Source organism: Canis aureus, chromosome 5 (genome assembly GCF_053574225.1).
Source record: "Canis aureus isolate CA01 chromosome 5, VMU_Caureus_v.1.0, whole genome shotgun sequence".
Taxonomy (NCBI): Eukaryota; Metazoa; Chordata; class Mammalia; order Carnivora; family Canidae; genus Canis; species Canis aureus.
This window is the reverse complement of record NC_135615.1, coordinates 19,073,968-19,101,069: the sequence shown is the minus strand read 5'-3', so window position 1 is coordinate 19,101,069 and position 27,102 is coordinate 19,073,968. Positions and strand designations below refer to the sequence as shown.

The 27,102-nt window shown below is 41.4% G+C and overlaps 1 protein-coding gene across 1 annotated transcript in view; it reads left to right on the top strand.

Annotated features, from left to right (window-relative positions):
- The first annotated feature begins 2,406 nt into the window (after window positions 1-2,406).
- The window catches only part of LOC144313770 (uncharacterized), a 55,533-nt gene continuing 30,837 nt past the window's right edge, over window positions 2,407-27,102 (top strand). Inside the window, exons 1-9 of the mRNA XM_077897014.1 lie at window positions 2,407-2,537; window positions 5,601-5,719; window positions 5,820-5,850; window positions 6,408-6,467; window positions 10,617-10,744; window positions 11,836-11,989; window positions 19,187-19,657; window positions 22,352-22,429; window positions 26,149-26,267. Of these exons, the coding sequence (XP_077753140.1) occupies window positions 11,983-11,989; window positions 19,187-19,657; window positions 22,352-22,359 (486 nt within the window). The 5' untranslated portion in view covers window positions 2,407-2,537; window positions 5,601-5,719; window positions 5,820-5,850; ... (1 more) ...; window positions 10,617-10,744; window positions 11,836-11,982 and the 3' untranslated portion in view covers window positions 22,360-22,429; window positions 26,149-26,267. The remainder of the gene's footprint in view (window positions 2,538-5,600; window positions 5,720-5,819; window positions 5,851-6,407; window positions 6,468-10,616; window positions 10,745-11,835; window positions 11,990-19,186; window positions 19,658-22,351; window positions 22,430-26,148; window positions 26,268-27,102) is intronic.

Below are 27,102 nucleotides of genomic sequence, written 5' to 3'. Positions count from 1 at the left end.
ATTTTGCGCTGTTGAATCCTTTTGGTCATTTAATTGAAGATTTCCTATTGCAGAAAGTTCTTAGTGATCTTGCAACCGAAAGACTCAATATATGTCCAAGAATTTCTTTTGTACAGATAACATTTGACCAATCCAAAGTCACAGGCAGAAGAAGCAAGGTGCATTAGGAGAAAATCTGAACAATGAATTAAAAAAAAATCCAAAATTTTTGATGTTCTTAAGCTACTAATTATTTTGAATCAATTGCTTATTATTTTGCCAAAATGGAGATCCTGCTAGACTGGCTTTAATGGGGCAGCCACGGTGGCCCAATGGTTTGGTGGCGCCTTCAGCCCAGGGCATGGTCCTGGAGACCTGGGATCGAGTCTCACATCGGGCTCCCTGCATGGAGCCTGCTTCTCCCTCTGCCTGTGTCTCTGCCTCTCTCTCTCTCTTTCTGTGTGTATCCCTCATGAATAAATAAATAAAATCTAAAAAAAAAAAAAAAGACTGGCTTTATTGGACAGATAAGACTTGTTGTCAAGTTGTTGACCTTTATTGTCACTACTTAATAAATGTTGCTGGAGTCCCTGGAAATTATTCTCTTACCTAGGTTAAAACTGCTGTTACATTTGCACGTATATTGCAAATTTGCTTAGCAACATATTTTTTTCTCAAAGAAATTTCAAAAACAAATTTTAGAATAGATTTACCTGTTATTAGGAATTTTGGATTGGTCACGTCTGAAAGATAAGGTTTCTATTAGCCCCTTAAGCAATCCTTTCTAAGAGTTTGTGATATTATGAGATGTCATCTCTGAATACAGTTTCCATGGAGGATCTATTAGCTTTCTTCCATCTGTTAATAACCAATTCCTACCAGGGAATACATTTTCCAGAGAGCAGACATTCATTAAATATTTATGAATTTGAATGGACTTGAATACAGGTCACATCCAAAGCTTGGATGTGAAACATCCCAAGAGACACACTCGAGAGCTGAAGTTTAATCTTTCTGAGAGAGCTCAGGTTTCCTCCACAGAAAACTTGGATCTCATGTTTCCAAAATGAAGGTCACTCTGTCCACTAATATGGATAAAGTAATGAAGAGTAATATGTCGGTTTTAGGTTTGCTTACATTGAGGTCCAAGTTCTCTATTCCTTCTTTTAGGTAGCAGACAAAAGTAATAAAATCTGTGCTTTCTCAGTCTCTCATAATTTTGCCTACAACTGATGAAAGCAAGCAACAGTGACAAATAAACATTGTCTGGAGTATATGCAGTTATGGCTTCTAAGAGCCTTGCTGGGCATTCTGAGGCCAAGTCTGCATTCAGAAGGAAAGATGAGGTGATTGATGAGCCTTTTCTGTCCTGGGCTACCCGCCGCCTCCGGCGCCCAGAGGGCCCGCGCCACAGGTGGCATTCGGGGCGGGGACTGCCCGCCGGCTGCGGGGTGGCGGAGGCGCGGCGCTTGCCTGGCCCTTCCCCAGGGGCCTCCGCGCGCCGGCGGCCCCCAGCGCGCCAGGCCTCCGGGGCGCCCAGTGCGCAGGCGCCGGCGGGGGGCTCTGGGCGTGTGCCGGGCTGGAGCGCGGTGGGGCGCGTGGCGGCGGCGGCGGCGGCGGCGGCGGTGGCGGCGGCTCCGCGGATTGTCGGCTGGCCGTGCGGATGGACGGACGGGCCACAAAGCATGTCGCCCTTCGCCTGCTGAACTCAGAGCGCTCGAGGATGTCGGCGCTGAGGAAGGTGCGAGCCGCTGGGGCCGCGGGCGGGGCGCGGGCAGGGACCCCGAGCTGCAGGGGTGACCGGTTGTGGGCTGCGCGCGGCGGCCTGGTGCCTCGCCGGCGGTGCTTCCCGGACCCTGCCCTCCCGGGGCGTGGGTGCGGCGCGGACTGTTCCGGGCAGACGGGCGGGCTGCAGGAGCTGCGGGGCCTGAGGAGGGGGCGGCGTCCGGCTCCCGCGGGGCAGCCGCGAGGGCCCAGGGGCCCAGGCGGAAGCGGCTCGTGTTTAGGGCAGCGCCAGCGGCGGACAGACGGTCCCTGGACAGCTCGAGAGCCTCCGTCCACGTCGCACGAGGCAGCTAGTGCCGGGTCCGTCCTCCGGATGCGGGGCACCGCCCCTGGGGGGACGCGCGCTACCTTCGCTTCGCCCTGGCACCGGCTGCGCAGAGGCGCTGGGACCTTGTTGCGTCCAGCGAGCAGCACGCGCCCCAGGCTAACGGCCGCCTAGGGCGCCCGCCGAGCCCGCGCCACAGGTGGCATTCGGGGCGGGGACTGCCCGCCGGCTGCGGGGTGGCGGAGGCGCGGCGCTTGCCTGGCCCTTCCCCAGGTGCCTCCGCGCGCCGGCCGGCCCCCAGCGCGCCAGGCCTCCGGGCGCCCAGTGCGCAGGCGCCGGCGGCGGGCTCCGAGCGTGTGCGGGGCTGGAGCGCGGTGGGGCGCGTGGCGGCGGCGGCGGCGGCCCCGCGGATTGTCGGCTGGCCGTGCGGATGGACGGACGGGCCACAAAGCATGTCGCCCTTCGCCTGCTGAACTCAGAGCGCTCGAGGATGTCGGCGCTGAGGAAGGTGCGAGCCGCTGGGGCCGCGGGCGGGGCGCGGGCAGGGACCCCGAGCAGCAGGGGCCACGGTCGCGGGCTGCACGCGGCGGCCTCCTCCCTCGCCCGGGCTGGGTGCCTCGCTGGCGGGGCCTCCCGGACCACGCGCTGCCGGGGCGTGGGTGCGGCGCAGACTGCGATGGGCTGGTTTTCATGATCTCCTAGTACTTATCTGTTGCTTTTTAAAATTTTTTCCTTGTTGATGATTTTGAAAAGCCATAGTTTAAATATCGGGGCCGTATAATTAAAAAGAAATCGATTATCTTCAGAAGTTGATTTTTTAGATGTGTTTTCTATTTTATTTGTAAAAGGTTTTACTTATTGATTTGTGAGAGAGACAGAGAGAGGCAGAGACACAGGCAGAGGGAGAAGCAGGCTCCATGCAGGGAGTCCACAGTGGGACTTGATCCTGGGTCTCCAGGATCAAGCCCTGGCCCAAAGGCAGTGCTAAACTGCTGAGCCACCTGGGCTGCCCAATTTTTAAAACGTTTTTATCAGGGACGCCTGGGTGGCTCAGTGCTGAAGCGTCAGCCTTCAGCCCAGGGTGGAATCCTGGAGTCCCGGGATCGAGTCCCACTTTGGGCTGCCTGCATGGAGCCTGCTTCTCTTTCTGCCTATGTCTCTGCCTCTCTCTCTCTCTCTCTGTCCGTCTCATGAATAAATAAAATCTTTTAAAAATTCATCAAATGCCTCTTTTGTGCCAACCACAGGACTACGTGCCTTGTTCCCTTGCATTCTTATAACAATCATGTTAACCACCACTTCCTCTTGCTTTAACTGTACTTTGAGATTCATGTGTTGGAAGACATAATACAGATCCCGTGTACCCTTGACCTGCTTCCTCCAGTGGTGACATCTCGCATAGTTATGATAACCACGTGGGTACATCGTCACTGATGCAGTCCCTTAGGCTTTTTCAGATTTTACCTGTATTATATGCACACACTTGTGTATGTGCATACGTATGTATATTTTTTCTTGTCCAGTTTACTATAGGTGTAGATTCCGTTTCTTTTGAACATATGATGGAAAGAAGGCTGAGGTAAGTTATGGGGGGTAAATGAAGTATAGACCTGGTTTGAATCTAGGTCTGTTTGACTCAGAGTTTTGATTTTTCAATAGCAGTAGCGATGGACACTCCTGGGTGGTGCAGTGGGTTGAGTGTCTGACTCTTGGTCTCAGCTCCAGCCATGATCAGGGTCATGATTTGGAGCTTCGTGTCAAGCTCCATGCTGAGCGTGGAGTCTGCTTAAGATTCTGTCTCCCTCTGCCCCTGTCCCCTGCCTCTCTGTAGAATAAATTAATCCTAAAAAAAAATAATAGTCCTGATGAATAATAGGAATAACAACAATAGCTGAAGCTCACTGAATTACATATGAAATAGACTATTTACCATATTCCGGGGCTGTTCTAATACATTACCTCAGTTATCGCCCCCCCCCCCCCAAGAACTATACCTCATAAATTATGTTATAGTTGAACTAGTATTATTAATTAAACTAACCATATTTTCAAGGAACAAGGAATTCCTTTTGCTGCTCCTAAATCAATAATAAAATAGCGAAATTCTACCTCCTTTTTACATAATTTTCAATTTGAACCTCTGACCTTAACCACTGATCTTGGCAATTGTCATGTTTTTAAAGTTGTGTGTATCTGTGTACGTGTAAAGTGAGACCTGCATTATTATACATCGCATTATGTTGGGACACCTTACAAATAGTTTTATGAAATCATACATAAGAGCTAGCTTAGGCATGATGCCAGGTTTTTAAGGGAATAAGTGTAAATCATCAAGAATACTTAAGAATGTAATAGGGAGACATTTTTTCCCCCTAAAGTAGAATAGATCTTTTTGGCCACATGCAGTCCCAGGAATGTTTGAGTTTAATGTCTCACGTTACAGATCCAGCTTTCCAAGGGAAAGCGAATACATTTGGTGGATGATCACTGATTATCAGAATATGATAATACTTTAGGAAGATAATAGACTAATCAGCAGGCCATAATTTACGATTCTTTGCTAGTTACATATCTTGTAAAGCTGTCCCTGTGATGAACAGCAGCACTTCAGAACAGGAATAACAGCACGCTCCTGTGTCGTAGATCCCAGGAGGTTTCGGTGCTCTTGTAGATAGCAGACAGAAATAAAAGGAAGTTTCTCCTTTTTACCTCGTATAATCCCACTAGAAAGTGAAACGTGTGCTGAGAGTTGATACTGACTTCTTCTAGGTCACCTCCCTGAAGAGGCCCCGGGCAGGCACTGTCGTAACAGTTCTTGGACAGGAGTCTGATGGGCCCCAAAGGAGGTGGGAGGGTTTCTGCAACAGGCTACTGGTGGAACAGGGCGCTACTGTCTAGCCCCAGGAAGCTTCTAGTGAGGAGGGCCCCGAGGAACCTGCATCCTTTTCCTTAACTCTTTCAGAGGGTACGGCATACGCCCAGATTGGAGTTAAAGGTAAACTCAGTTCTGTGTAGCTTGTGGTTGTTGCTTTTGAAAAATGAGCAGCTACAAGAAAGCAACACCACGTATGGCTTAATAGGCCTTAGCTTTTTGGAACTTGAATTTGGATGTAGATAACGCAAATGGTTTTGAAGCTATATATCATTAGGAACTCTTTGGAAACCACAAAACCTTTTTAATGGGCCACCCTATCAATTTTTTGCTCTTCTAAGGAGTTTTTCCTATTCATGACTCCTTTTGATCTTTGGCTAACACTGAGGCAAATGTAGTGACGATTTAGTTTTCTTCTTCCTCTGCTAGCTTGTACACGTTTTCTGCCTTGGGTTGTGTCCGCTTGGATGCCTGGAGAATGTTGACAAAGGAAAGGTTAGGCTAGCCTGTTGATGCTACATATCTGGGCTTTAAAAATCAAAAAGGTTCCTTGGCTTCCGCAGAGAAGCATTCTGTTTGATGGCCCAGATTACTGATCCAGTAAAAACGACATGTTCCAGCCATCCTTCACACACACCTTAAGTGAAATTAATGAGATCACTCTATGGTTACGCTTTGTGTTTTATTTTCACTTTCTAGGTCTGTATGAGCTGTTGGCTGTTGTGCCAGGCCGGCTGGGGCCACGTGTGGACAGCCAGGAAGACCTGACCTTCCTCTGGGGTATGTTTGGTGAGAAAAGCCTGCATTCACCGGTAAAGGTAAAACCATGCTGATGTCAGATTCTCTTGGTGGGAAAACATATGGAAAAATATTTTGTCATCTCATGCTTTGTTCTGTCCTCCCCTATTCTCTATGCAGAAGTTACTCGTCGAGCACCATTTTCCTTTAGGTTAGTGATTTCTGAATTGTATTCATGAAACGTTTCCTTAATGTGTGACCAAAAAGCTATTCCCTTTTTCATTTTCACTTTGATTTCGCTACTCTAGATTTTTGTTTATTATGTGTGAATCTGGATCTCAAAAGAAATTCTCTCAACATTTCTTCTTTGTCATATTTGCTCTAGATTATATTTTTTTTCATATTTGCCGTTTACTCAATTTAAGAAGTTTCCGTTTATTCTTTGTAAAATGACTTTTTAAATGACTAGCCATTGGACTTTGTCAAGTGCTTTTTATTTATTTATTGTAATGATCATATGATTTGTTTCCTGTCAGTCTCAACATAGGAAAGTTCATTGGTTTTTGACATTTTCTTTTTTTTACTGATTTTTGACTGTTCAACTGGCTATCATTGGACTATTATTTGAGATAACCTAATTTGTTCATGATTTGTTCTCCTTTACATATAATCTGCTGGAGTTAGTTGACTCCTAGTTTATTTAGAACTTTAATGTCTCCTTTTATGAGACTTCAGCCCATAATTTTGCTTTCTTATCTCTCTCATCAGATCTTCACAATATCCTGGGTAGCCTTATGTTGTGAGGTGGAAGTCTCTACTCTTCTGTGGGTAAGTTTATGAAAGACTGAAGTTCGTTTGTCCTTTAGCAGACCTGACTTGTTGGGTTCCTTGGGCCTGGATGTTTTCTTTTTGATAAGGATATTGGTAACTATTTTAAAGATGACAAGAACGTTTAGGCTTTCTAGTTCTTCTTGATTAGTTTTAATGATTCATATTTTTCTAAGATTTGGTCCATTTCAACTACATTGTCAAATTTCTGAAAAGGTTGCTTATAATATTTCACATGTGCAGTTTCTATGCTAATTGTTTTTCTTCTTGGTCCTGATATTGGTACTTATTGCCCTTTCTTGTCTTTCCTCAATATTGCCAGAGTTTTGGCATTAGTCTTTTTAGATATAAACCTTTGGCCTTATTAATTTTCCTCATTGTATATTAGTTTTTATTTCATTGACTTTTTAAAAAAAAATTCTTTTTCTAGTTATGAACGTTTGTTCATAAATTTTCAACCTTCTTCTTTTCCTAACGTTAGCATTTAAGGCCATTTCTCCCAAGGTACTGGTTTTCTTAACTTAGAATCATTTCGTAGTTGGTTACTTAGACTTTTCTTGAATTTACAAATAAGGATTTTTTTAATTTATCTTGTTCCTGATTTCTACCTTAATTGCTTTGAGGTCAGAAAACCTAATTTGCATTATTTCAGTCCTTTGAAATGTGTTTACACTTTACGGCCAGCTACATATTCAATATCTGTAATGTATCCTGTCTGTGTCTAAAAAGAAGGTATATTCTGCAGTCATTAAGTTTAGTTTTCGTATATGTCTGTAGATCAAGTTTGTAAACCTATTCAAATATTCTGTGTTTTCACTGATTTTTGTTCGTTTATTCTCTGTTACCAAGAGAAGTATGGTAAAAAAGTTTCCCATTATGACCATGGTTTTCTTCTTGCAGTTCTGTTCAGTTTTTTTTGTGTTTTTTTTTTTAATTTAATTTATTTATCGGACACTGAAGAAGCAGGAGGAGTGACAGGTAGAGAGAGAGAGAGAGAGAGAGGGAGAAGCAGGCTCCCCCCTGGAGCAAGGACCCTGATGTGGGCCTTGATTCCAGGACCCTGGAATCTTGACGGGAGTTGAAGGCAGGTGCTTAAACCGGCTGAGCCACCCAGGCTCCCTCTGTTCATTTTTTGTTGTATATATTTAAATTTGTTATTAAATATAAATTTGTTATTTTGCTGGTGAATTACTACACTTTATACTTTTAATAGAGTTTATTTTAAAGTAGATACGTTTTTGTTGCCATTTGCAGGATATCTTTTCCTATTCTTTTATTGTCAACTCTTCCATATTCCTTCTTTATTACAGCTTTTGTGAATTACAGTTGGAGCTTTCTGAGGTAACAAGTCAGAAGTCTTTACTTTCAGCTAGAATATCTTCACTACAGTTCATTATGACGTATGATCTTTATAATTTAAAATCTGACCTATTTTGTATTTTCTTGTCCTGATTTTTCTTTGTTTCTTTTGGATTGGTTAGGGTTTTCCCTGCATACAGTTGAGAAGTTAAAACATTCTCTTTCTGTTATTTGAGTGGCTACCTTAGAAATTATGACATGAATCCTTTATTATAAAATCCTATCTTAATCTGTCTATTGTCATCTGGAAAAGATCCAGAAATCTTAGCGCACTTTTGCCCCATATACTTTCCTGCCAACTTCAGTGCTATTGTGTCCTGTATTTTAATTCTCTCTAGAAAACAAACAGAAAAACAAAAACCCCTCACAACCTTGAAGACATCCTTATTTTGCTTTACATCAACGTCATTATTCATTTAGTATAACCACCATTTTGTTTGTTCTAGTCCCAATCTTACAGCTCAGCCTTGTCATCCAGGCTGATTTTTCACCTGTTTAATGTAAAAAAGCTCTAGAATCTCCTGTATTGAGGGTTTGTGGCTATCAAACTATGTCTTTCAGTGAATCAGTACATGTTTTTATTTCCTTCCATTTTTTTTTTCGTTTTATTAAATTATAATCGATATATGACATACTAGTTTCAGGCATACAACATAAAATTTGGCATTTGTATATCTTGCACAATGAACACCATAGTAAGTCTAGTTAACATCTCTTTGTATGCACAGTCACGCCATTTGTTTTCTTGTGCTAAGAACTTTTCAGACGTATTTTCTGAAAACAACTTTCAAATTTGCAATACGTTATTATTGACTATAGTCACCATGCTGTGCGTGAATTCATTTTGTAAGAGGATGATGGGACTCTTGATCCCCTTTATCCGTTTTTACCCACACAGCCTCACCCCCTTCCCTTTCGGCAACCACCCATGTATTCTCTGTATTTCTGACTTTATTTGTTGTTTAGTTTCAGGTATAAGTTAAATCATACCATATTTGTCTTTCTCTGTCTGACTTTTTTCACTTAGCATAATACCCTTCAGATTCATGCCAGTTGCAAATGGCTAATTTATTTTATGGCTGAATAGTATCTTTTTTTTTTTTTCTTTGCTGAATAGTATTCGTGTGTGTGTGTGTGTGTGTGTGTAAATCTTTTCCCATTCATCCCTCAAAGGAAGGACACTTTGGTTATTTCCATATCTTGGCTATTGTAAATAATGCTGCAGTGAACATAGAGGTACATGTATCTTTTTGAATCTTCAGATAAATACCCAAAAGTGGAATTGCGGGATCATGTGGGAGTTGTATTTTTAAGTTTTTGACTGTTCTCCAGATTATTTTCTGTGGTGGCCGCACCAATTTACAACCTCACCAACAGTGCACTAGGGTCCCCCTTTGCCCACAGCCTCATCAGTACTTGTTTTTTCTTGTCTTTCTGATATTGGCCTTTCTCAGAGGTGTGAAGCGATATCTCACTGTGATTTTGATTTGCATTACTCTGATGATTTGTGATGTTGAGCATCTTCCCGTGTGCCTGTTGGTGATCTGTATGTCGTCTTTGGGAAAACGTCTATTCAGATCCTCTGTTCATTTTTTAATATTGAATTGTTTGTTTCTTGTTGATACTGAGCTATATGAATTTCTGTATATATTTTGGCTGTTAACCCCTTAGTGGATAGAATTGGCAGTTCTTCTTCCTTCTATTCGGTAGATTGCCTTTTTTGTTGTTGATGATTTCCTTTGCTGTGCAGAAGCTTTTTAGTTTTATGTTATCTCATTAATTTATTTTTGTTTTTTGATGCCACTGCCTTTGGAATCATAAGATCCAAAAAGGAAAAAAAAAATCTCCAAGAGTGATGTCAGAGAGCTTACGACCTATGTTTTCTTCTAGGAGTTTAATGATTTCAGGATTTTCATTCCAGTCTTTAATCCATTTTGAGTTAATTTCTTTGTATGGTGTGAGATGATGGCCCAGTTTCAGTCTTTTATATGTAGGTGTCTAGGTTTCCCAGCACCATTCATTGAAGAGATTGTCTTTCTCCATTGTATATTCTTGCCTCTTTTCTTGTAAAGTAATTGGCCTTATATGCCTGGGTTTATTTCTGGGCTCTCTTTTCTGTCCCATGAATCTGTGTGTCTGTTTTTATGCCAATACCATACATTTTGATTACTTTAGTTGTTAGATACTACAGCTTGAATTCAAGGAGTGTAATGTCTCAGACTTGTCCTTTCTCAAGATTTGCTTTGGCTGCTTGGGATCTTTTGTGGTTCTATACAAATCTTACGATTGTTGTATTTCTGTGAAAAATGCCACTAGAATTTCAATAGAGATTGCCTTGACTCTGTAGATTGCTCTGGTCAGTATGGACATTTTTGCAATATTCTTCATGAGCATGGAATATCTTTCCACTTATTAGTGTCATTGTCTCTCCTCAGTGTCCTATAGTTTTCAGAGTATAGATCATTCACCTCCTTGGTTAAATTTATTCTTGGGTATTTTTTCATGCAATTTTAAATGGGATTTGTTTTCTTAGTCTCTCTTCCTGATAGTTTGTTGTTGGTGTACACAAGTGTGACAGAATTGTGTATATCAGTTTTGTACCTGCAACTTTACTGAATTTATTTAGAAATAAGGTTAGAACTAATGTTCTAACAGTCTTTTTTTTCCACAGAGTCGTTAGGGTTTTCTGTGTATAAAATTGTATCATCTACAAATAGTGATGGTTTTACTTCTTCCTTTACAATTTGGATTCCAATTTCTTTCTTATTTGGATTCCAATTTCCTTCCTAGCTGCTGTGGCCAAGACTTCCAATACTGTGTTAGCATCCTCGCCTTGTTCCTGATGTTAAGCAGGAAGCTTTTCCCTGTTGAGCATGATGCTAGCTGTGCACTGGTCATACGTGGCCTTACATTTTGAGGTACATTTGGTCTATACCCACTTTGTTGAGTTTTTCTGGGGTTTAATCCTGGTCTTTCATTGGGAACATGTTTATCTGTTTCCTCATGTTGCCTGACTTTGTATGTATGTATGTCTTTGTGTTAGGTGAAACAGCTATCTCTTCTAGTCCTGAAGGTGTGGCTGTGTGTGGGTGAACATTTTTGTTTATAGTAGCCTTGCTTCAGTGTTTGGTTGTCTCTCATACTGTTTCCCCAATTATTCTAGACCTGTGGGGCTCACAAACACAATCCACCCTGGCCCCAGAGTCTCATATTCAGTAGGCATCCCCTGTGTGGGTTGCATGTACCTGCTGGCTTGGAGGCCTCTGGCAGTGGGAGTGTTACTAGAGGTCAGGGCACTGGCCTCCTGCTTCTGGCAGGGCCGTGGCAGCAGTGGAGGGGGAAGGAGGTACTAGAAGGTTATGGGAATGCAAAAATAGCTCCTGCCAGCATTGGCAGCAGCAAGGTAGAGAAAGCGTAAATATGGCACTCTCCGGTATCTTTTGTCTTTGGAGGGAATCTGAGTGGGCTTTTGCCCTTCTGGTAGATGCTTTAAGATTAGCAAATGGAACCCCTTCACATCTGGTCTAGGCTCCTTTCAAACTGGTGCTTTTGTACTGGGTCCTGAGGCAAATGAGTCTGATTGTGAGCCCTGTAAAAGCAGAGCCTGCACTCAGTACAGCCCTAGGAGTCTCCTGGACGGAAACTCCACTGGTTTCCAAAGCCAGGTGCTTTGAGGGCTGTCTGGTGCATCTCCCATGGGTCATGGTGCCTGATGTGTAGCACAGATTCCCTCCCTCAGGGAGGGGTTCTGTATTTGTGCGACCCCTCCTCCATAGGTCGTTGCATGGGGGGAGGTGAGGTTTTCGGCAAAAATACAACTACATCTGTCTCTCCTCCCTGTCTGTTTAATTCTTCGTTGTGGAGTAGCTGTCCTGCTCAGAGGTAATTGTTTTATATGTAGCTGTAGATATATTGTGTCTGTTGAGGGAAAGGATTTCAGAAGTTTTTATGTGACTATCTTGAATGATCTCCCTGTTTGCCTCTGTTCTTTTTTTTTTTTTTTTTTTAGATTTTATTTATTTAGTCATGAGAGAGGCAGAGACACAGGCAGAGGGAGAAGCAGGCTACAAGCAGGGAGCCCAACAAGGGACTTGATCCCAGGACCTCGACCCAGGCCACCTGCGTCTTCTTGAATGGCATTTTTAGTAAGCAAAGAATGCTAGGTAGGCTCTTGTTCTCTATCTGTGTATCTGTGTATCTATGTATCTATGTATCTATCTATCTATCATCTATCTATTTATATTTCAGTATAGTGAAAGATGATGAAATAATTATTCCTAAAATTTCTAATTAGAGGTCAGCTGTCAGGATCTCTGTTTTGAAGTAATCTTTCAAAGCATGTTTTTTTCCTCTGGCTGTTTTAAAGACTTCAATACATACATAACTTTTTTTTTTTTTAAATAAGTTCTGTTTAATTCTTTTAAAAATGTTAGGCCAAAGTGGGGCAGGATACAAAATCAATGCCCAGAATTCAGTGGCATTTCTGTACACTAACAATGAGACTGAAGAAAGAGAAATTAAGGAGTCAATCCCTTTTACAATTGCACCCAAAAGCATAAGATGCCTAGGAATAAACCTAACCAAAGAGGTAAAGGATGTATACCCTAAAAACTACAGAACACTTCTGAAAGAAAGTGAGGAAGACACAAAGTGATGAAAAATACTCCATGCTCAAGGATTGGAAGAATTAATATTGTGAAAATGTCAGTGGTCACCCAAGGCAATTTACACGTTTATTTTTTATTATTTTTTTTATTTTTAAATTTTTATTTACTTATGATAGTCACACAGAGAGAGAGAGAGAGACAGGCAAAGACACAGGCAGAGGGAGAAGCAGGCTCCATGCACCGGGAGCCCGATCCCGGGTCTCCAGGATCACGCCCTGGGCCAAAGGCAGGCGCTAAACCGCTGCGCCACCCAGGTATCCCAATTTACACGTTTAATGCAATCCCTATCAAAATGCCATGGACTTCTTCAGAGAGTTGGAACAAATTATTATAAGATTTGTGTGGAATCTGAAAAAACCCCGAATAGCCAGGGGAATCTTAAAAAAAGAAAACCATAGCCATGGGCATCACAATGCCAGATTTCAGGTTGTACTACAAAGCTGTGGTCATCAAGAAAGTGTGGTACTGGCACAAAAACAGACACATAGATCAATGGAACAGAAAAGAGAATCCAGAAGTGGACCCTCAACTTTATGGTCAACTAATATTTGACAAAGGAGGAAAGACTATCCACTGGAAAAAAGACAGTCTCTTCAGTAAATGGTGCTGGAAAATTGGACATCCACATGCAGAAGAATGAAACTAGACCACTCTCTTGCACCATACACAAAGATAAAATGATGAAAGATGTAAATGTGAGACAAGAATCCATCAAAATCCTAGAGGAAAACATAGGCAACACCCTTTTCAAACTTGGCCACAGTAACTTCTTGCAAGATACATCCATGAAGGCAAGAGAAACAAAAGCAAAAATGAACTATGGGGACTTCATCAAGGTAAGAAGCTTTTGCACAGCAAAAGATACAGTCAACAAAACTAAAAGACAACTACAGAATGGGAGAAGATATTGGCAAATGACATCTCAGTTAAAGGCCTAGTATCCAAGATCTGTAAAGAACTTCTTAAACTCAACAGCAAAGAAACAAACAATCCAATCAAGATACGGGCAAAAGACATGAACAGAAATCTCACAGAGGAAGACATAGACATGGCCAAGAAGCACATGAGAAAATGCTCCGCATCACTGGTCATCAGAGAAATACAAATCAAAACCACAATGAGATACCACCTACCACCAGTGAGAATGGGGAAGATTAACAAGGCAGGAAACCACAAAAGTTGGAGAGGATGTGGAGAAAAGGGAACCCTCTTGCACTGTTGGTAGGAATGTGCAATGGTGCAGCCACTATGGAAAACTGTGTGGAGGTTCCTCAAAGAGTTAAAAATAGACCTGCCCTAGGACCCAGCAATTGCACTGCTGGGGATTTACCCCAAAGATACAAACACAATGAAACGCCAGGACACTTGCACCTCGATTTTTCTAGCAGCAGTGTCCACAATAGCTAAACTGTGGAAGGAGCCTCGGTGTCCATCGAAAGATGAATGGGTAAAGAAGATGTGGTTTATGTATACAATGGAATATTACTCAGCCATTAGAAATGACCAATACCCACCATTTGTTTCGACGTGGATGGAACTGGAGGGTATTATGCTGTGTGAAATAAGTCCATCGGAGAAGGACAAACATTTTATGGTGTCATTCATTTGGGGAATATAAAAAATAATGAAAGGGATTAAAGGGGAAAGAAAAAATGAGTGGGAAATATCAGAAAGGGAGACAGAACATGACAGACTCCTAACTCTGGGAAACGAACTAGGGGTAGTGGAAGGGGAGGTGGGTGGCAGGTGGGGGTAACTGGGTGGTGGGCACTGATGGGGGCACTTACTTGATGGGATGAGCACTGAGTGTTATTCTGTATGTTGGCAAATTGAGCACCAATAAAAAATAAATTTATTTAAAAAATGAAAAAAATGTTTGGCCAACATTCAAATTGTTTATACCATAGGCTCATCTTAAGAAACCTGGTTCACCTTTATTTCCGACATCAAAAGCATGAAGTTCCATTCTTAAAGCAGTAGATTTGAAAGAAGAAAAGTTTTGACTATATCACTGCAATATGCCACTTGCAGAAGCCCTTTGAAGTAACTAGAATGGACTTTATTAGCCTTGCCAATGTCCTACAAATGTTTTGTTTTCATATTTCATTTAAAACATGAATTATTTTTCCCTTTTGATATTGAGTGTATTTCATCATGGAAAATCAGTGTCTTCAACTTGCTGCTCTTTTTTCTTCAAATGGCTTCCAAAATGAGGTATACTCTGGAGTTTTGAATGGATCATGTTTTTATTTTTACAGTTCTCTTCCATAGCAAATCAAGCTCATTAGGTATGTGGCTGACCGCAAGCTGTTCTGTGTGAACAGAAAACAGCGTGTGATTTGGCATTTGGATACAACTTTTGTTGGGGGGGGATCAGTACATAGAGCTTCATTCTTAAATTAAACCAGAACACTTGTTCTTGTCCTTGTTACTGCTCCTCAAGTATTTATGAATGAAGCAAAAAGTCGTCTTCATGTAATAATGGGTTTTCATTTTTATTTAATTTTTATTTAATTTTTAAGATTTTATTTATTCATGAGAGACACACAGAGCGAGAGAGAGGCAGAGACACAGGCAGAGGGTGAAGCAGACTCCAAGCAGGGAGCCAGATGTTGGACTCAATCCCTGGTCCCCAGGATCAGGCCCTGGACCGAAGCTGGCGCTAAACTGCAGAGCCACCCGGGCTGCCCTGGATTTTTCATTTTTAAACAGGAAAATCACTTAGTGGCATTTCTCACAGTAGCTCTTCGAGGTGGGCTTTCACTTCTGTTCTATTAATAGTGTTCTTGTAAGGTAAATATCTGCTAGCATACTTACTACACGTTAGCCAATGACTCTGCTACATTGCGTGCTCTTGCTATTACAAAAAGCCCAACCGTCATTTCTCCTTTTGTTGAGTTTTTCAAATGAATGGCTTTATTTATTACAGTGGGTAATAGCAGTAGACTTTCCTGCAGTGACTGTACTGTACTGTATGTATTCAATAAATACTGTTAATTGGTGACAGTTAGAAATTTATACACAAAAGAAGCAGGTGAATCAGACTAGACCAGATCTAGAGGGAGATACAGAAGCAATTCTCTATTTGTTACCCTGTCGTCTGTTAGATTTAATATATTATTCTGAGTGAAGTAAGTCAGTCGGAGAGGGACAAACATCATATGGTCTCATTCATTCGGGGAATATAAAAACTAGTGAAAGGGATTCAAGGGGAAAGGAAAGAAAATGAGTGGGAAATATCAGTGAGGGTGACAGCACATAAGAGACACCTAACTCTGGGAAACGAACAAGGGGTGGTGGAAGGGGAGGTCGGCCGGGGTTGGGGTGACAGGGTGACTGGCACTGAGGGGGGCACTTGACGGGATGAGCATCGGGTGTTGTAGTATATGTTGGCCAATCGAACCCCAATAAAAAATATACAAAAAATAAGGGAAAAAGAATTAAAAATAGATAAAAATAAACTTCATTTAAAAAGCTTTAATATATCATCTTATTGTGATTATTATCTTAGTCTTTACAGAAATGCCATGTAAACAAATTGCTGAATATGTTGTGTCTCATGGCATTGTACAGAACTTTGTATGTGCAACAGTCCTCTCATACAGGAATTCTGCCAATAATTTTCATTCATTATGTAGTTTTTGTCTTTCATTTTGAGACTCATTGTATAATCTTAATGGCAGTGGTGTGATTTCTCTCTTAGCTGTAAGGAGTACAATGTTTCATAATGTACATGTAGTTGGCTTTTATTTTTCAGTTTTTCTTTAAGGTAAGATACATGTATAAAATTTGCCATTTTTACCATGTTAACGTACAATGTAATGGCATTAGGTATATTCAGAATGTCGTGCAAACATCACCACTCTCTATTTCCAAAACCTATTCATCACTCTACACAGAAACTCTGTGGCTGTTAAGCGCTACCTTCCCTTGTTGCCCACCCCCAGCTCCCGGCAACCACCATTCTACGCTTTGTCTCTATATTTTAACTGTTTTACATAGTTCACATAAGTGGAACTATACAGTACTTGCCCTTTTGTAACTATACCACTCCATGCAATGCTTTCAAGGTTTGTCCATGTTGTAGCATGTATCAGAATCTCCTTCTCTTTCATGGTTGAATAACATTGCACTATGTGTGTACACTGCATGTTGTTTGTCCATTTGTCTGTTGATGGACACTTGCATGTGTCCACCTTTTGGCTATTGTGAATGGTGCTGCAATGGACATTGCTGTACAACTATCTGTTTTGAGTCCCGATTGCGGTTCTTTTGGGTAGACACTTAGCGGCTGAAATGCCTGCTTATATAGTAATTCTGTTTAGGCTCGTGAGAAGGAACCATCAAAGTGTTTTCCGTGGAGTCTGCACCATTTAACATTCCTACCAGCATTATATGAGGGTTCCAATTTCTCCATATCCTCATCACTACCTGTTACACTGAGTAATTTTTGATTATAGCCATTCTCGTGGGCATGAAGTGGTAGTTCATTGTGGTTTTGATTTGCATTTCCCTAATGACTAATGATGTTGAGCATGTTTTCAGGTAGTCTTTGGCGATCTGATTGCCTTTTTGTTGTTGAGTTTGGCATTTTTTATATATTTTAGATATTAAAACCCTTATCATATTTTCACCTTGCAAATATTTTTTTCCCCTTGTGTAGGCTATCATTTCACTTGTCTGATAGTATCCTTTGTACAAAAGTTCTAACTTCTATAAAGATCAGTGTCCATTTTATCTTGTGCTGCTTATGCTCTTGGTAGCATATCTAAGAATCTCTTTGCAAACCCAAGGTTATGAGGATTTACCCCTTGATTTAAAATTTGAGCTAATTTTTTGTGTATGGTGTGAGATAGGGATCTAAGTTAATTCTTGTGCATGTAGGAATCCAGTTGTCCTGTATAGTCTATTTTGTTTTCATCTCTATTTTTAGTGGCTATCAGTTTTTATCCTAGAAAGCGTTAGTTTGTGCTTTCTCTGGAAACAGTTTATTGGCAAAAGGTCGATGTCCTATTTTTTTTTTAATTTTTTTTTATTTATTTATGATAGAGAGAGAGAGAGAGAGAGGCAGAGACAGGCAGAGGGAGAAGCAGGCTCCATGCACCAGGAGCCCGATGTGGGATTCGATCCTAAGTCTCCAGGATCGCGCCCTAGGCCAAAGGCAGGCGCCAAACCGCTGCGCCACCTAGGGATCCCTCGATGTCCTTAATTTAAAAATTATTGGAGAAATTTGGTGGCTTCATGACACTGTATAACAGAATTTTTTAAATGACAAAGCCCTGGAGGTGGGGGAAATTAGCTCTCAGGATAAAGAAAACCTAATTCTTATTATTGTGCTTTGTATTCTGACACTGTTTGGGTGGCTTATTATTATTTTTTTGGTTGTTTTTGTGAAATAAATGCATTTTCAGTTCCACTTCTAGCATAGCTAGATTCACTCTCAGTGAAGGTCGGAACCCTGTTAGCTTTCTCTGTTGATGTTGTTATTCTGTGGTCCATTTATCTAGTAATAATACATAGTAGGAAAAGGCCAGTTACAATTAATCTGCATTAAACAGGTACGAAAAGAGCAAGAAAATGGTGGGGGAAGTGAACAGAACTTTATGTAGGAACAGGAAATATAAAATGTGACCACATTTGAAATGTAATTAAGAATATTGTAGGTTACAGTTGTAACTGCTAATTCTTAGCATGGATGCATTGTATCCTGCTGAATTTTCCTTTGTTGGCATAATATTGCTGCCAACATTTTATAATAGCACTTTGACTTTTCCAGTTAAAAGGGCAGTTTAACAAAAATATTTGAAGACTTTAGTTTCTCCAGTAGTATTTGGTTTTTGTTCATTTTTTAAAGTTCGGTACTCAGATTGTTCCCTTTCACAGTGGGGAGTTTTGTCAGATATGTTACATTTTTCTCAGTTGCTGACTAGCAGACCTCTTTCAGAGGCTTGTTTACCACCAGCTTCACTTCATCATCATTTTCATCAGTCCTGTGAAGTCCTGTATTTTTGCAGTCATGTTAATGGCATCCAAGATAAAAACCAATGACAGCATAGAGGGCATGTATTAGGTGGGAAGAAATGTTTAAATGAGGGCTGGTATGAACATTGTCAGTTTATTGGTGAATATCATAATGTCTATATTCCTGTAACCTTGGATTGTTTGGGAATTAGATCCTAAATATTCAGAAGATAGGAACCTCTATGTTTATATTAGTATTTTCTTTATTTTCCCAACATTTGTTAGAGAGAGAGAGAGAGAGGAGAGGGGTAGAAGGAGGAGAGAGAGTCTTAAGCAGATTCCACACTGAGTCCAGAGCCCAACATGGGGCTCAATCTCATGACCCAGAGACCATGACCTGAGCCAAGATCAAGAGTTGGATGCTTAATCAAGTCAGCCACCCAGACACCTCTGTATTACTATATTCAATGACTAGGCTTTTATGAACTAATTTGAAGTCTTTTACCTATCTTAGTTAATTGAATATATGACTTGAGATAATTATAGTTGTGTAGTAGAAATTTTCCAAACACAATGGTGATAAGCAAATACTGCGAAGGTTAATAGCAAAGCTCTGACAAGCTTAGCCTGTGCAGCACTGGCACAGCCTTATGAAAACAATTATGCAAAAATAATAATCCTGTTGCAACTTCAAATCCGGGTGCATAAAAATATTGATTTTTTTTCTTTCAGTAGTGCTAAGTTGCCAGTGGAAACTGCCCATGGGCCACATGAGAGACCACGGATCCTGTAATGCTGGGAGGCATAAAGCTGGCACAGAAGTGCTGCAGAGAGGCTGTCACCAGTTAGAGGGAAGGAGCCAGAGAAGCAAGAGGTGTGGCAACAGCCAAGGGTCTTCAAAGGTAGATGGACTGTGCACCCCCTTCCTGAATGGGAGACCACCACAGAGACCTTGGGGGCACGCCCCGCCCAGTCCTGCCCAGCCTCGCCCAGGCTCCAGCCGGAGGCTCCACCCCAGGCCATGGCCTTCCACTTGCTCACGTGACCACGCCACAGGCATGCAGAGAGGCAGGCTGAGCTCTGCCAGGCCAGCAGGGTCCTTGCCAGGCCTGGTGGACTTCGAGGACAGGGAGCAGGTGAAGGCCTTTCTGGAGAACGTGGTGGAGTGCAAGTACCAGTGCTACTGTGAGAAGGACCCGGATGGTGAGTGCTGGCAGAGCAGCCTGCGAACACGAGGAGACGCATGGGGATGGGCGGGGGCTGCAGGGGTCACAAGCCACTTCTGAAGGAGATCCAGAAGGGATCTCTGGTCTAGGTAAGTTGGTGGGGACAGGTGCTTGAGGACCCCTAATCCTCTGCCATCTGCCCCATCCGCCAACTGAGTCAGATTCATTTAATTTTTTAAGGCCAGAAAAAAATGAGTAATTTTGTAGGAAAACGGTGTTTACTGTAACTGACAAAGAAAGAGATAGAAAACCTAAATGGAGAAATTTCCATACACCACCCACAAGAAATAAAGTTGGGGGATGAAGCTGCCCTCCATAATGTATCTGATCCTCCTGGTTTCTCATGGGAATGCCATAAAACACTTAAAGAAGAGATTACTTTAGTGGCATTGAGATTATTTGAGAGCATATAAAAAGATTGAAACTTTCCACAGTGTAAAAAAAAGCGAAAGCAGTGTAACACTGATATTATGACCCCATAAAGACAGGACCAGGAGAAAAAAAGCCAACTTCACTTGCGAGAACTAATGAGGAAAGTCTCAGTAAGATATCATCAATGGATTCCACGGCACATTAAGTGACCAAAATATCTAGCCAAGTGAGGCCCCTTTTGGGAAAGCCACGATGAGATGGCTAGTATTTGGAAATTTATAAATAAATTCTGTAAATAGAATTCCCATATTACCTGAGCACACCCGGAAAACACTATTCGTACATATGGTAGGAAATATTTTGTGAGATTGAATATTAATTACTTGAAGTAATTTTTACTTTCTTTTTTTTTTTTTAAATTTTTATTTATTTATGATAGTCACACACACAGAGAGAGAGAGAGGCAGAGACACAGGCAGAGGGAGAAGCAGGCTCCATGCACCGGGAGCCCGATGTGGGACTTGATCCCGGGTCTCCGGGATCGCGCCCTGGGCCAAAGGCAGGCGCCAAACCGCTGTGCCACCCAGGGATCCCTAATTTTTACTTTCATACCAACTTCATATTTAAAATTATGTCCTGGAGTAAAACACTTATCATCATAGGGTTACCAGCATTTGGAAATTCTGGGAGAGCATTTAAAAATTCCTGATACAATACAAAGTCCCAGGGTTGGCAGGGTAGGGGTATGCACTCAACTCACTTGGGTGAAGATGGAAAGATGATGATGTGGAAAGAGGGGCTCCTTGTTTATAAAAGACCCTCAGAAGAAGGAAATGAAGTGGAGAAGAATGTCTTTATTTGGGGCATATAATGTTTAAGTTGTAATTATGGTACAGAATCAATACAAATTCATCTGGAAAAATTAAGAATTGTCGGAAAGAAAAAAGACAGGGAGGGGTGAAGAGAAGCCATTCCTAATCCCGTAGTCATTAGAAACAGCCAGTATTATTTGTCACATATCCGCGAGCCTCTCTCTATCCTGTTCATCCAGCCTTGATTGAGGTCCGTGAAAGAGGCAGACAAGATGTTAATCTAAGAGGCAGGCATGTGGAGTGACGACAAGCTCTGATACTGACCCAGGTGGCCTGAGTTTTAAGTCCCAACTCATTTGTTTCTATGTGTGGGACCATCGCCAGTTATTATTTAAAGAGTAGATGGCCTGATACCTCTGAGTGTATTACTTGATACCTATTAAAAACTGGAAATTCTGCAGTGCAACTGTTTTATATATATAGTGCGGGGGTAATTTCTTCAACTGTAAGTAAGAAGAGGCTCAAGTAAGTTTTCAAGTATAACATTTTAAAGGCACCTGTGTAAGAGCTGAAGTAGATAAAACGTAAAAGCCAACAGTTTTGCATTTGTTAAAGCAGATTTTTTAAGGAACTCCATGTGTCTTCTAGTGCACTAAAAATACATTCTCACCTTTGTTGTTTCTTGGGTAATGTTGGGAAAGAAAGGACCCAATTATTCCCTGATAGTATAATTTTACTTGTTTTACAGGACAGAAAGTTATCTAAGCTCAATAGTTCTGAGAAATGTCTTCATCTAGGAGCATTCCCTCTGTTTCTTAGAAGTTTGAATTTGGGAGAAAGGTTGATAATCTGGGGGAAAAAAAAGACTAAGCGAAAGGAACAGCATGCTCAGGAGGGCACACACCACGCCAGTTCCCTTGCTTCTAATGGTTATCACGTACCAACCCAAGTGGCTGCCGCCTTATTAATCATCATGTATGTTTTTAGTAGAGATATGAACTACAACTGATACTTAAAGTACTGCAGCAATATGTTTTAGAAGTTACATATTTTAGAAAACTATCATAATTATTCAAGGGAAAAAGGTTTAGCTTTTATGTGGGCTCTATTTGATAATGATTTTTACCCCCATTTGACATCTCATGTAACAATGTACGGTGATAGTAACTAAATTTACTGTGGTAACCATTTTGCAATATATATATACAGCAAATCATTATGTTGTACATATAAAAAGTATTACAGTGGTACATGTCAATGATGTCGCAATTAGAAAAACTTTGATTTAAACATAGAACATTGACATGAGAATCTTAAAGAAGAATCATACTGGACCATAGAAATAAGCCCACTTATTTATTATCTACAGATTTATAGAAACGTTTAATTTTTTTTTGAGGTTTAGTGGATTTGTTTCTATTCGCAGTGCTGAAAACCCTTCACTGTTTGCTAGCAGGTGAACTTGTATACTCTTGTTTTTCTTCTAGATTCATGAAAAGCTCTACTACTATGAGAAGTAGAACCCCGTGCCCATCCTCCACAGCACAGCAGTCTTGGCTGATGATGTAAGTGTGCCTTTCGGAGCTCCCTGCCACCCGGCTCCTTTGGGCCCGGTCCTGAGCAGAGCTCTTCCTGGCGCAGACACAAGTGTGAGATCCTGGGAGTGAAAACCAGAAGCCGCTGCAAATGTTTCCAAAAGTCCTGTCACCGAGGACCTTATGCGGATACTGTGCTGATTTGCATTCACTCTCCTGCTCAAAAAATTGTGCGTGGGGATGTCCTCTGTTCTACCTGGGTAGCTACAGTAGCAGAAGTCTAAGGCTAGAACTCTCTGGGCAGAGAGAAACTGTCGGCTACTAGTGTTCTGAGAAAGGCACAGGCAGGAGGAATGCTTTGGAGAAATAAAGACAAATGAGCTAGGTCTGTTGCTGACAGTGCTAAAAACTGACAGATACGCTAGTGTCGGAACGAGGCCTGATGAAATACATAAAAAGACAGGATTGTTTTCAAAATGAAGTATAAAGCATCGTAATGATTTATGGATATTAGACCTTTCCAAATTACCTTCATAACCAAAGAATAAATGACAGAAGCAGTTAGCATTGATGGAGTAATCTCCTGTAGCTATCATTTTATTTTCAATCTTGGAATGAATTACCTTGCTGTTCCTTGCCGTTCACTTTCAAACTCAGATGAATTGAAAACACACCTGGATAAACTGTAAAGGACACTGAGCCAGAGGAGAAATAGGTCTCATGTGAAGGTTGGTTTTTGTGATCTCCTTGAGCTTATCTGTTGCTTTCTAAATGTTTTCCTTGTTTATGATTTAAAAAGAAATGTAGTTCAGCTTAAATATCAGGGCCATATAATTTTTAAAAAATCATCTTCAGAAGTTGATTTTCTTATATGTGTTTTCTATTTTATTTTATTTGTAAAAGATTTTACTTATTGATTTGTGAGAGACACAGAGAGAGGCAGAGACCCAGGCAGAGGGAGAAGCAGGCTCCCCATAGGAAGCCCAATGTGGGGCTGGATCCTGGGCCAGAATCACACCCTGAACCAAAGTTAGATGCTCAGCTTCTCAATCACCCAGGTGTCCCTGTGTTTTCTATTTTAATTTAGATAATAAGGCATATGTCATCAATCTCAAAGTGATTTGCTATTTGGTTAGTCCCCCAGACTCCTTTCAGGTTTTATCCACAGATTAGAAATTATAGGGATCTTTCACTTTATGTGTTTTATGCGGACGCTTATTCATCTGCTCCTCTTGGTTCTTCATTAGAGAACCAAACTTTTTGAAGTGAAGTTGAGTAAAGGTATAGACAGAATTCTAGTAAGGGGCAGTTGCCACTTGAGGAAGTCTTAAGAAATCACTTTATTTTTTTTTTAACTCTTTTAAGATTTTATTTGTTCATAAGAGACAGAGAGAGAGAGACAAAGAGACAAAGTCAGAGACACAGGCAGAGGGAGAAGCAGGCAGGGAGCCCACAGTGGGACTTGATCCGGTCGGATCAAGCCCTGGCCCAAAGGCAGTGCTAAACTGCTGAGCCACTCGGGCTGCCCAATTTTTAAAACCTTTTTATCAGGGATGCCTGGGTGGCTCAGTGCTTAAGCATCAGCCTTCAGCCCAGGGTGTGATCCTGGAGTCCCGGGATCGAGTAGCACTTTGGGCTCGCTGCATGTGTTTCTCTTTCTGTCTATGTCTCTGCCTCTGTCTGTCTCTCTGTCTCATGAATAAATAAAATCTTTTAAAAATCCATCAAATGCCTCTTTTGTGCCAACCACGGGACTATGTGCCTTGTTCCCTTGCATTCTTATAACAGTCATATTAACCACCACTTCTCTTGCTTTAACTGTACTTTGAGATAACTGTGGATTCATGTGTTGAAATACATAATACAGATCCCGTGTACCCTTGACCCTGCTTCTTCATCTCGCATAGTTATGGTAACCATGTGGGTACATCGCCACTGACGTAGTCCCTTAGGCTTTTTCAGATTTTACATACCTTGTGTATGTGCATATGTTTGTGATTTTTTCCTGTCCAGTTTACTACATGTGTAGATTACCGTTTCTTTTGAACATATGATGGAAAGAAGGATGAGGTAAGTTATGGGAGGTAAATGAAGTATAGACCTGGTTTGAATCTAGGTCTGTTTGACTCAGAGTTTTGATTTTTCAAAAGCAGTAGCGATGGACACTCCTGGGTGGTGCAGTGGGTTGAGTGTCTGACTCTTGGTCTCAGCTCCAGCCATGATCAGGGTCATGATTTGGAGCTTCGTGTCAAGCTCCATGCTGAGCGTGGAGTCTGCTTAAGATTCTGTCTCCCTCTGCCCCTGTCCCCTGCCTCTCTGTAAAATAAATTAATCTTTAAAAAATAATAGTCATGATGAATAACTAATAATAACAACAATAGCTGAAGCTCACTGAGTTACATATGAAACAGACTATTTGGGACACCTTACAAATATTTTTATGAAATCATCAAAAAGTGCTTGCTTAGGCATGATGCCAGGTTTTTAAGGGAATAAGTGTAAATCATCAAGAATACTTGAGAATGTAATAGGGAGACATTTTCTTCCCCCTAAAGTAGAATAGATCTTTTTGGCCACATGCAATCCCAGGAATGTTTGAGTTTAATGTCTCAAGTTACAGATCCAACTTTCCAAGGGAAAATGAATACATTTGGTGAATGATCACTGATTATCAGAATATGATAATACTTTAGGAAGATAATAGACTAATCAGCAGGCCATAATTTACGATTCTTTTAGTTACATATCTTGTAAAGCTGTCCCTGTGATGAACAGCAGCACTTCTTCAGAGCAGGAATTACAACATGCTCCTGTGTCGTAGATCCCAGGAGGTTTCGGTGCTCTTGTAGACAGCAGACAGAAATAAAAGGAAGTTTCTCCTTTTTTACCTTGTATAATCCCACTGGAAAGTGAAACGTGTGCTGAGAGTTGATACTGACTTCTAGGTCACCTCCCTGAAGAGGCCCCGGGCAGGCACTGTCGTAACAGTTTTTGGACAGGAGTCTGACGGCCCCCAAAGGAGGTGGGAGGGTTTCTGCAACAGGCTACTGGTGGAACAGGGCGCTACTGTCTAGCCCCAAGAAGCTTCTAGTGAGGAGGGCCCCGAGGAACCTGCATCCTTTTCCTTAACTCTTTCAGAGGGTACGGCATACGCCCAGATTGGAGTTAAAGGTAAACTCAGTTCTGTGTAGCTTGTGGTTGTTGCTTTTGAAAAATGAGCAGCTACAAGAAAGCAACACCACGTATGGCTTAATAGGCCTTTAGCTTTTTGGAACTTGAATTTGGATGTAGATAATGCAAATGGTTTTGAAGCTATATATCATTAGGAACTCTTTGGAAACCACAAAACCTTTTTAATGGGCCACTCTATCAATTTTCTGCTCTTCTAAGGAAGTTATTCCTATTCATGACTCCTTTTGATCTTTGGCTAACACTGAGTCAATAGTAGTGACAATTTAGTTTTCTTCTTCCTCTGAAAGCTTGTACACGTTTTCTGCCTTGTGTCCACTTGGATGCCTGGAGAATGTTGACAAACGAAAGGTTAGGCTAGCCTGTTGATGCTGCATATTTGATTGGGCTGTAAAAATCAAAAAGGTTCCTTGGCTTCCGCGGAGAAGCGTTCTGCTTGATGGTCCAGAATACTGATCCAGTAAAAACGACATGTTCCAGCCATCCTTCACACACACCTTAAGTGAAATTAATGAGATCACTCTATGATTACGCTTTGTGTTTTATTTTTCACTTTCTAGGTCTGTATGAGCTGTTGGCTGTTCTGCCAGTCCAGCTGGGGCCACTTGTGGACAGCTAGGAAGACCTGACCTTCCTCTGGGGTATGTTTGGTGAGAAAAGCCTGCATTCACTGGTAAAGGTAAAAACCATGCTGATGTCAGATTCTCTTGGTGGGAAAACGTGGAAAAATATTTTGAGTGCTGTCTCATAAACCAGAGATCAAATTGTTGCCTTCTGCAAGGCAGAACAAATCAGCCTTGTTCCGTGATGAGCATGGAAGTTGTTAAAGATTTTACCAAAGAACCTAGATGATTTCCCTTAATGGTGGTGATCTGGCTGTGTGCACTAATGAAGCCAACGTATGCCTGCCCTTGTTTAGAAGAAGAATATGAAATAATAGCAGGAAGGTATAGGCTCCTTATGGACAACATTCATGAGCTGGAATTTAGCTTGAGTAATGAATGGTCACAACAAAAATTAGAAGGAATATATTTTCTGAGGTTAAGGATGGCAGCAGTTCGTAGCCACATTAATTTAAAATAATTACCTTTCCACACCAATCTTAAGATAATTTGTTCCAACTCTCTGAAGAAAGTCCATGGTATTTTGATAGGGATTGCATTAAATGTGTAAATTGCCCTGGGTAACATTGACATTTTCACTATATTCTTCCAATCCATGACCATGGAGTATTTTTCCATCTCTTTATGTCTTCCTCAATTTCTTTCAGAAGTGTTCCCTAGTTTTTAGGTTGGTTCATTTATTCCTAGGTATCTTAGGCTTTTGGGTGCAATTGTAAATGGGACTGACTCCTTAATTTCTCTTTCTTCAGTCTCATTGTTAGTGTATAGAAGTGCCACTGACTTCTGGGCATTGATTTTGTATCCTGCCACACTGCCAAATTGCTGTATGAGTTCTAGCAATCTTGGAGTGGAGTCTTTTGGGTTTTCTATGTACAGTATCATGTCATCAGT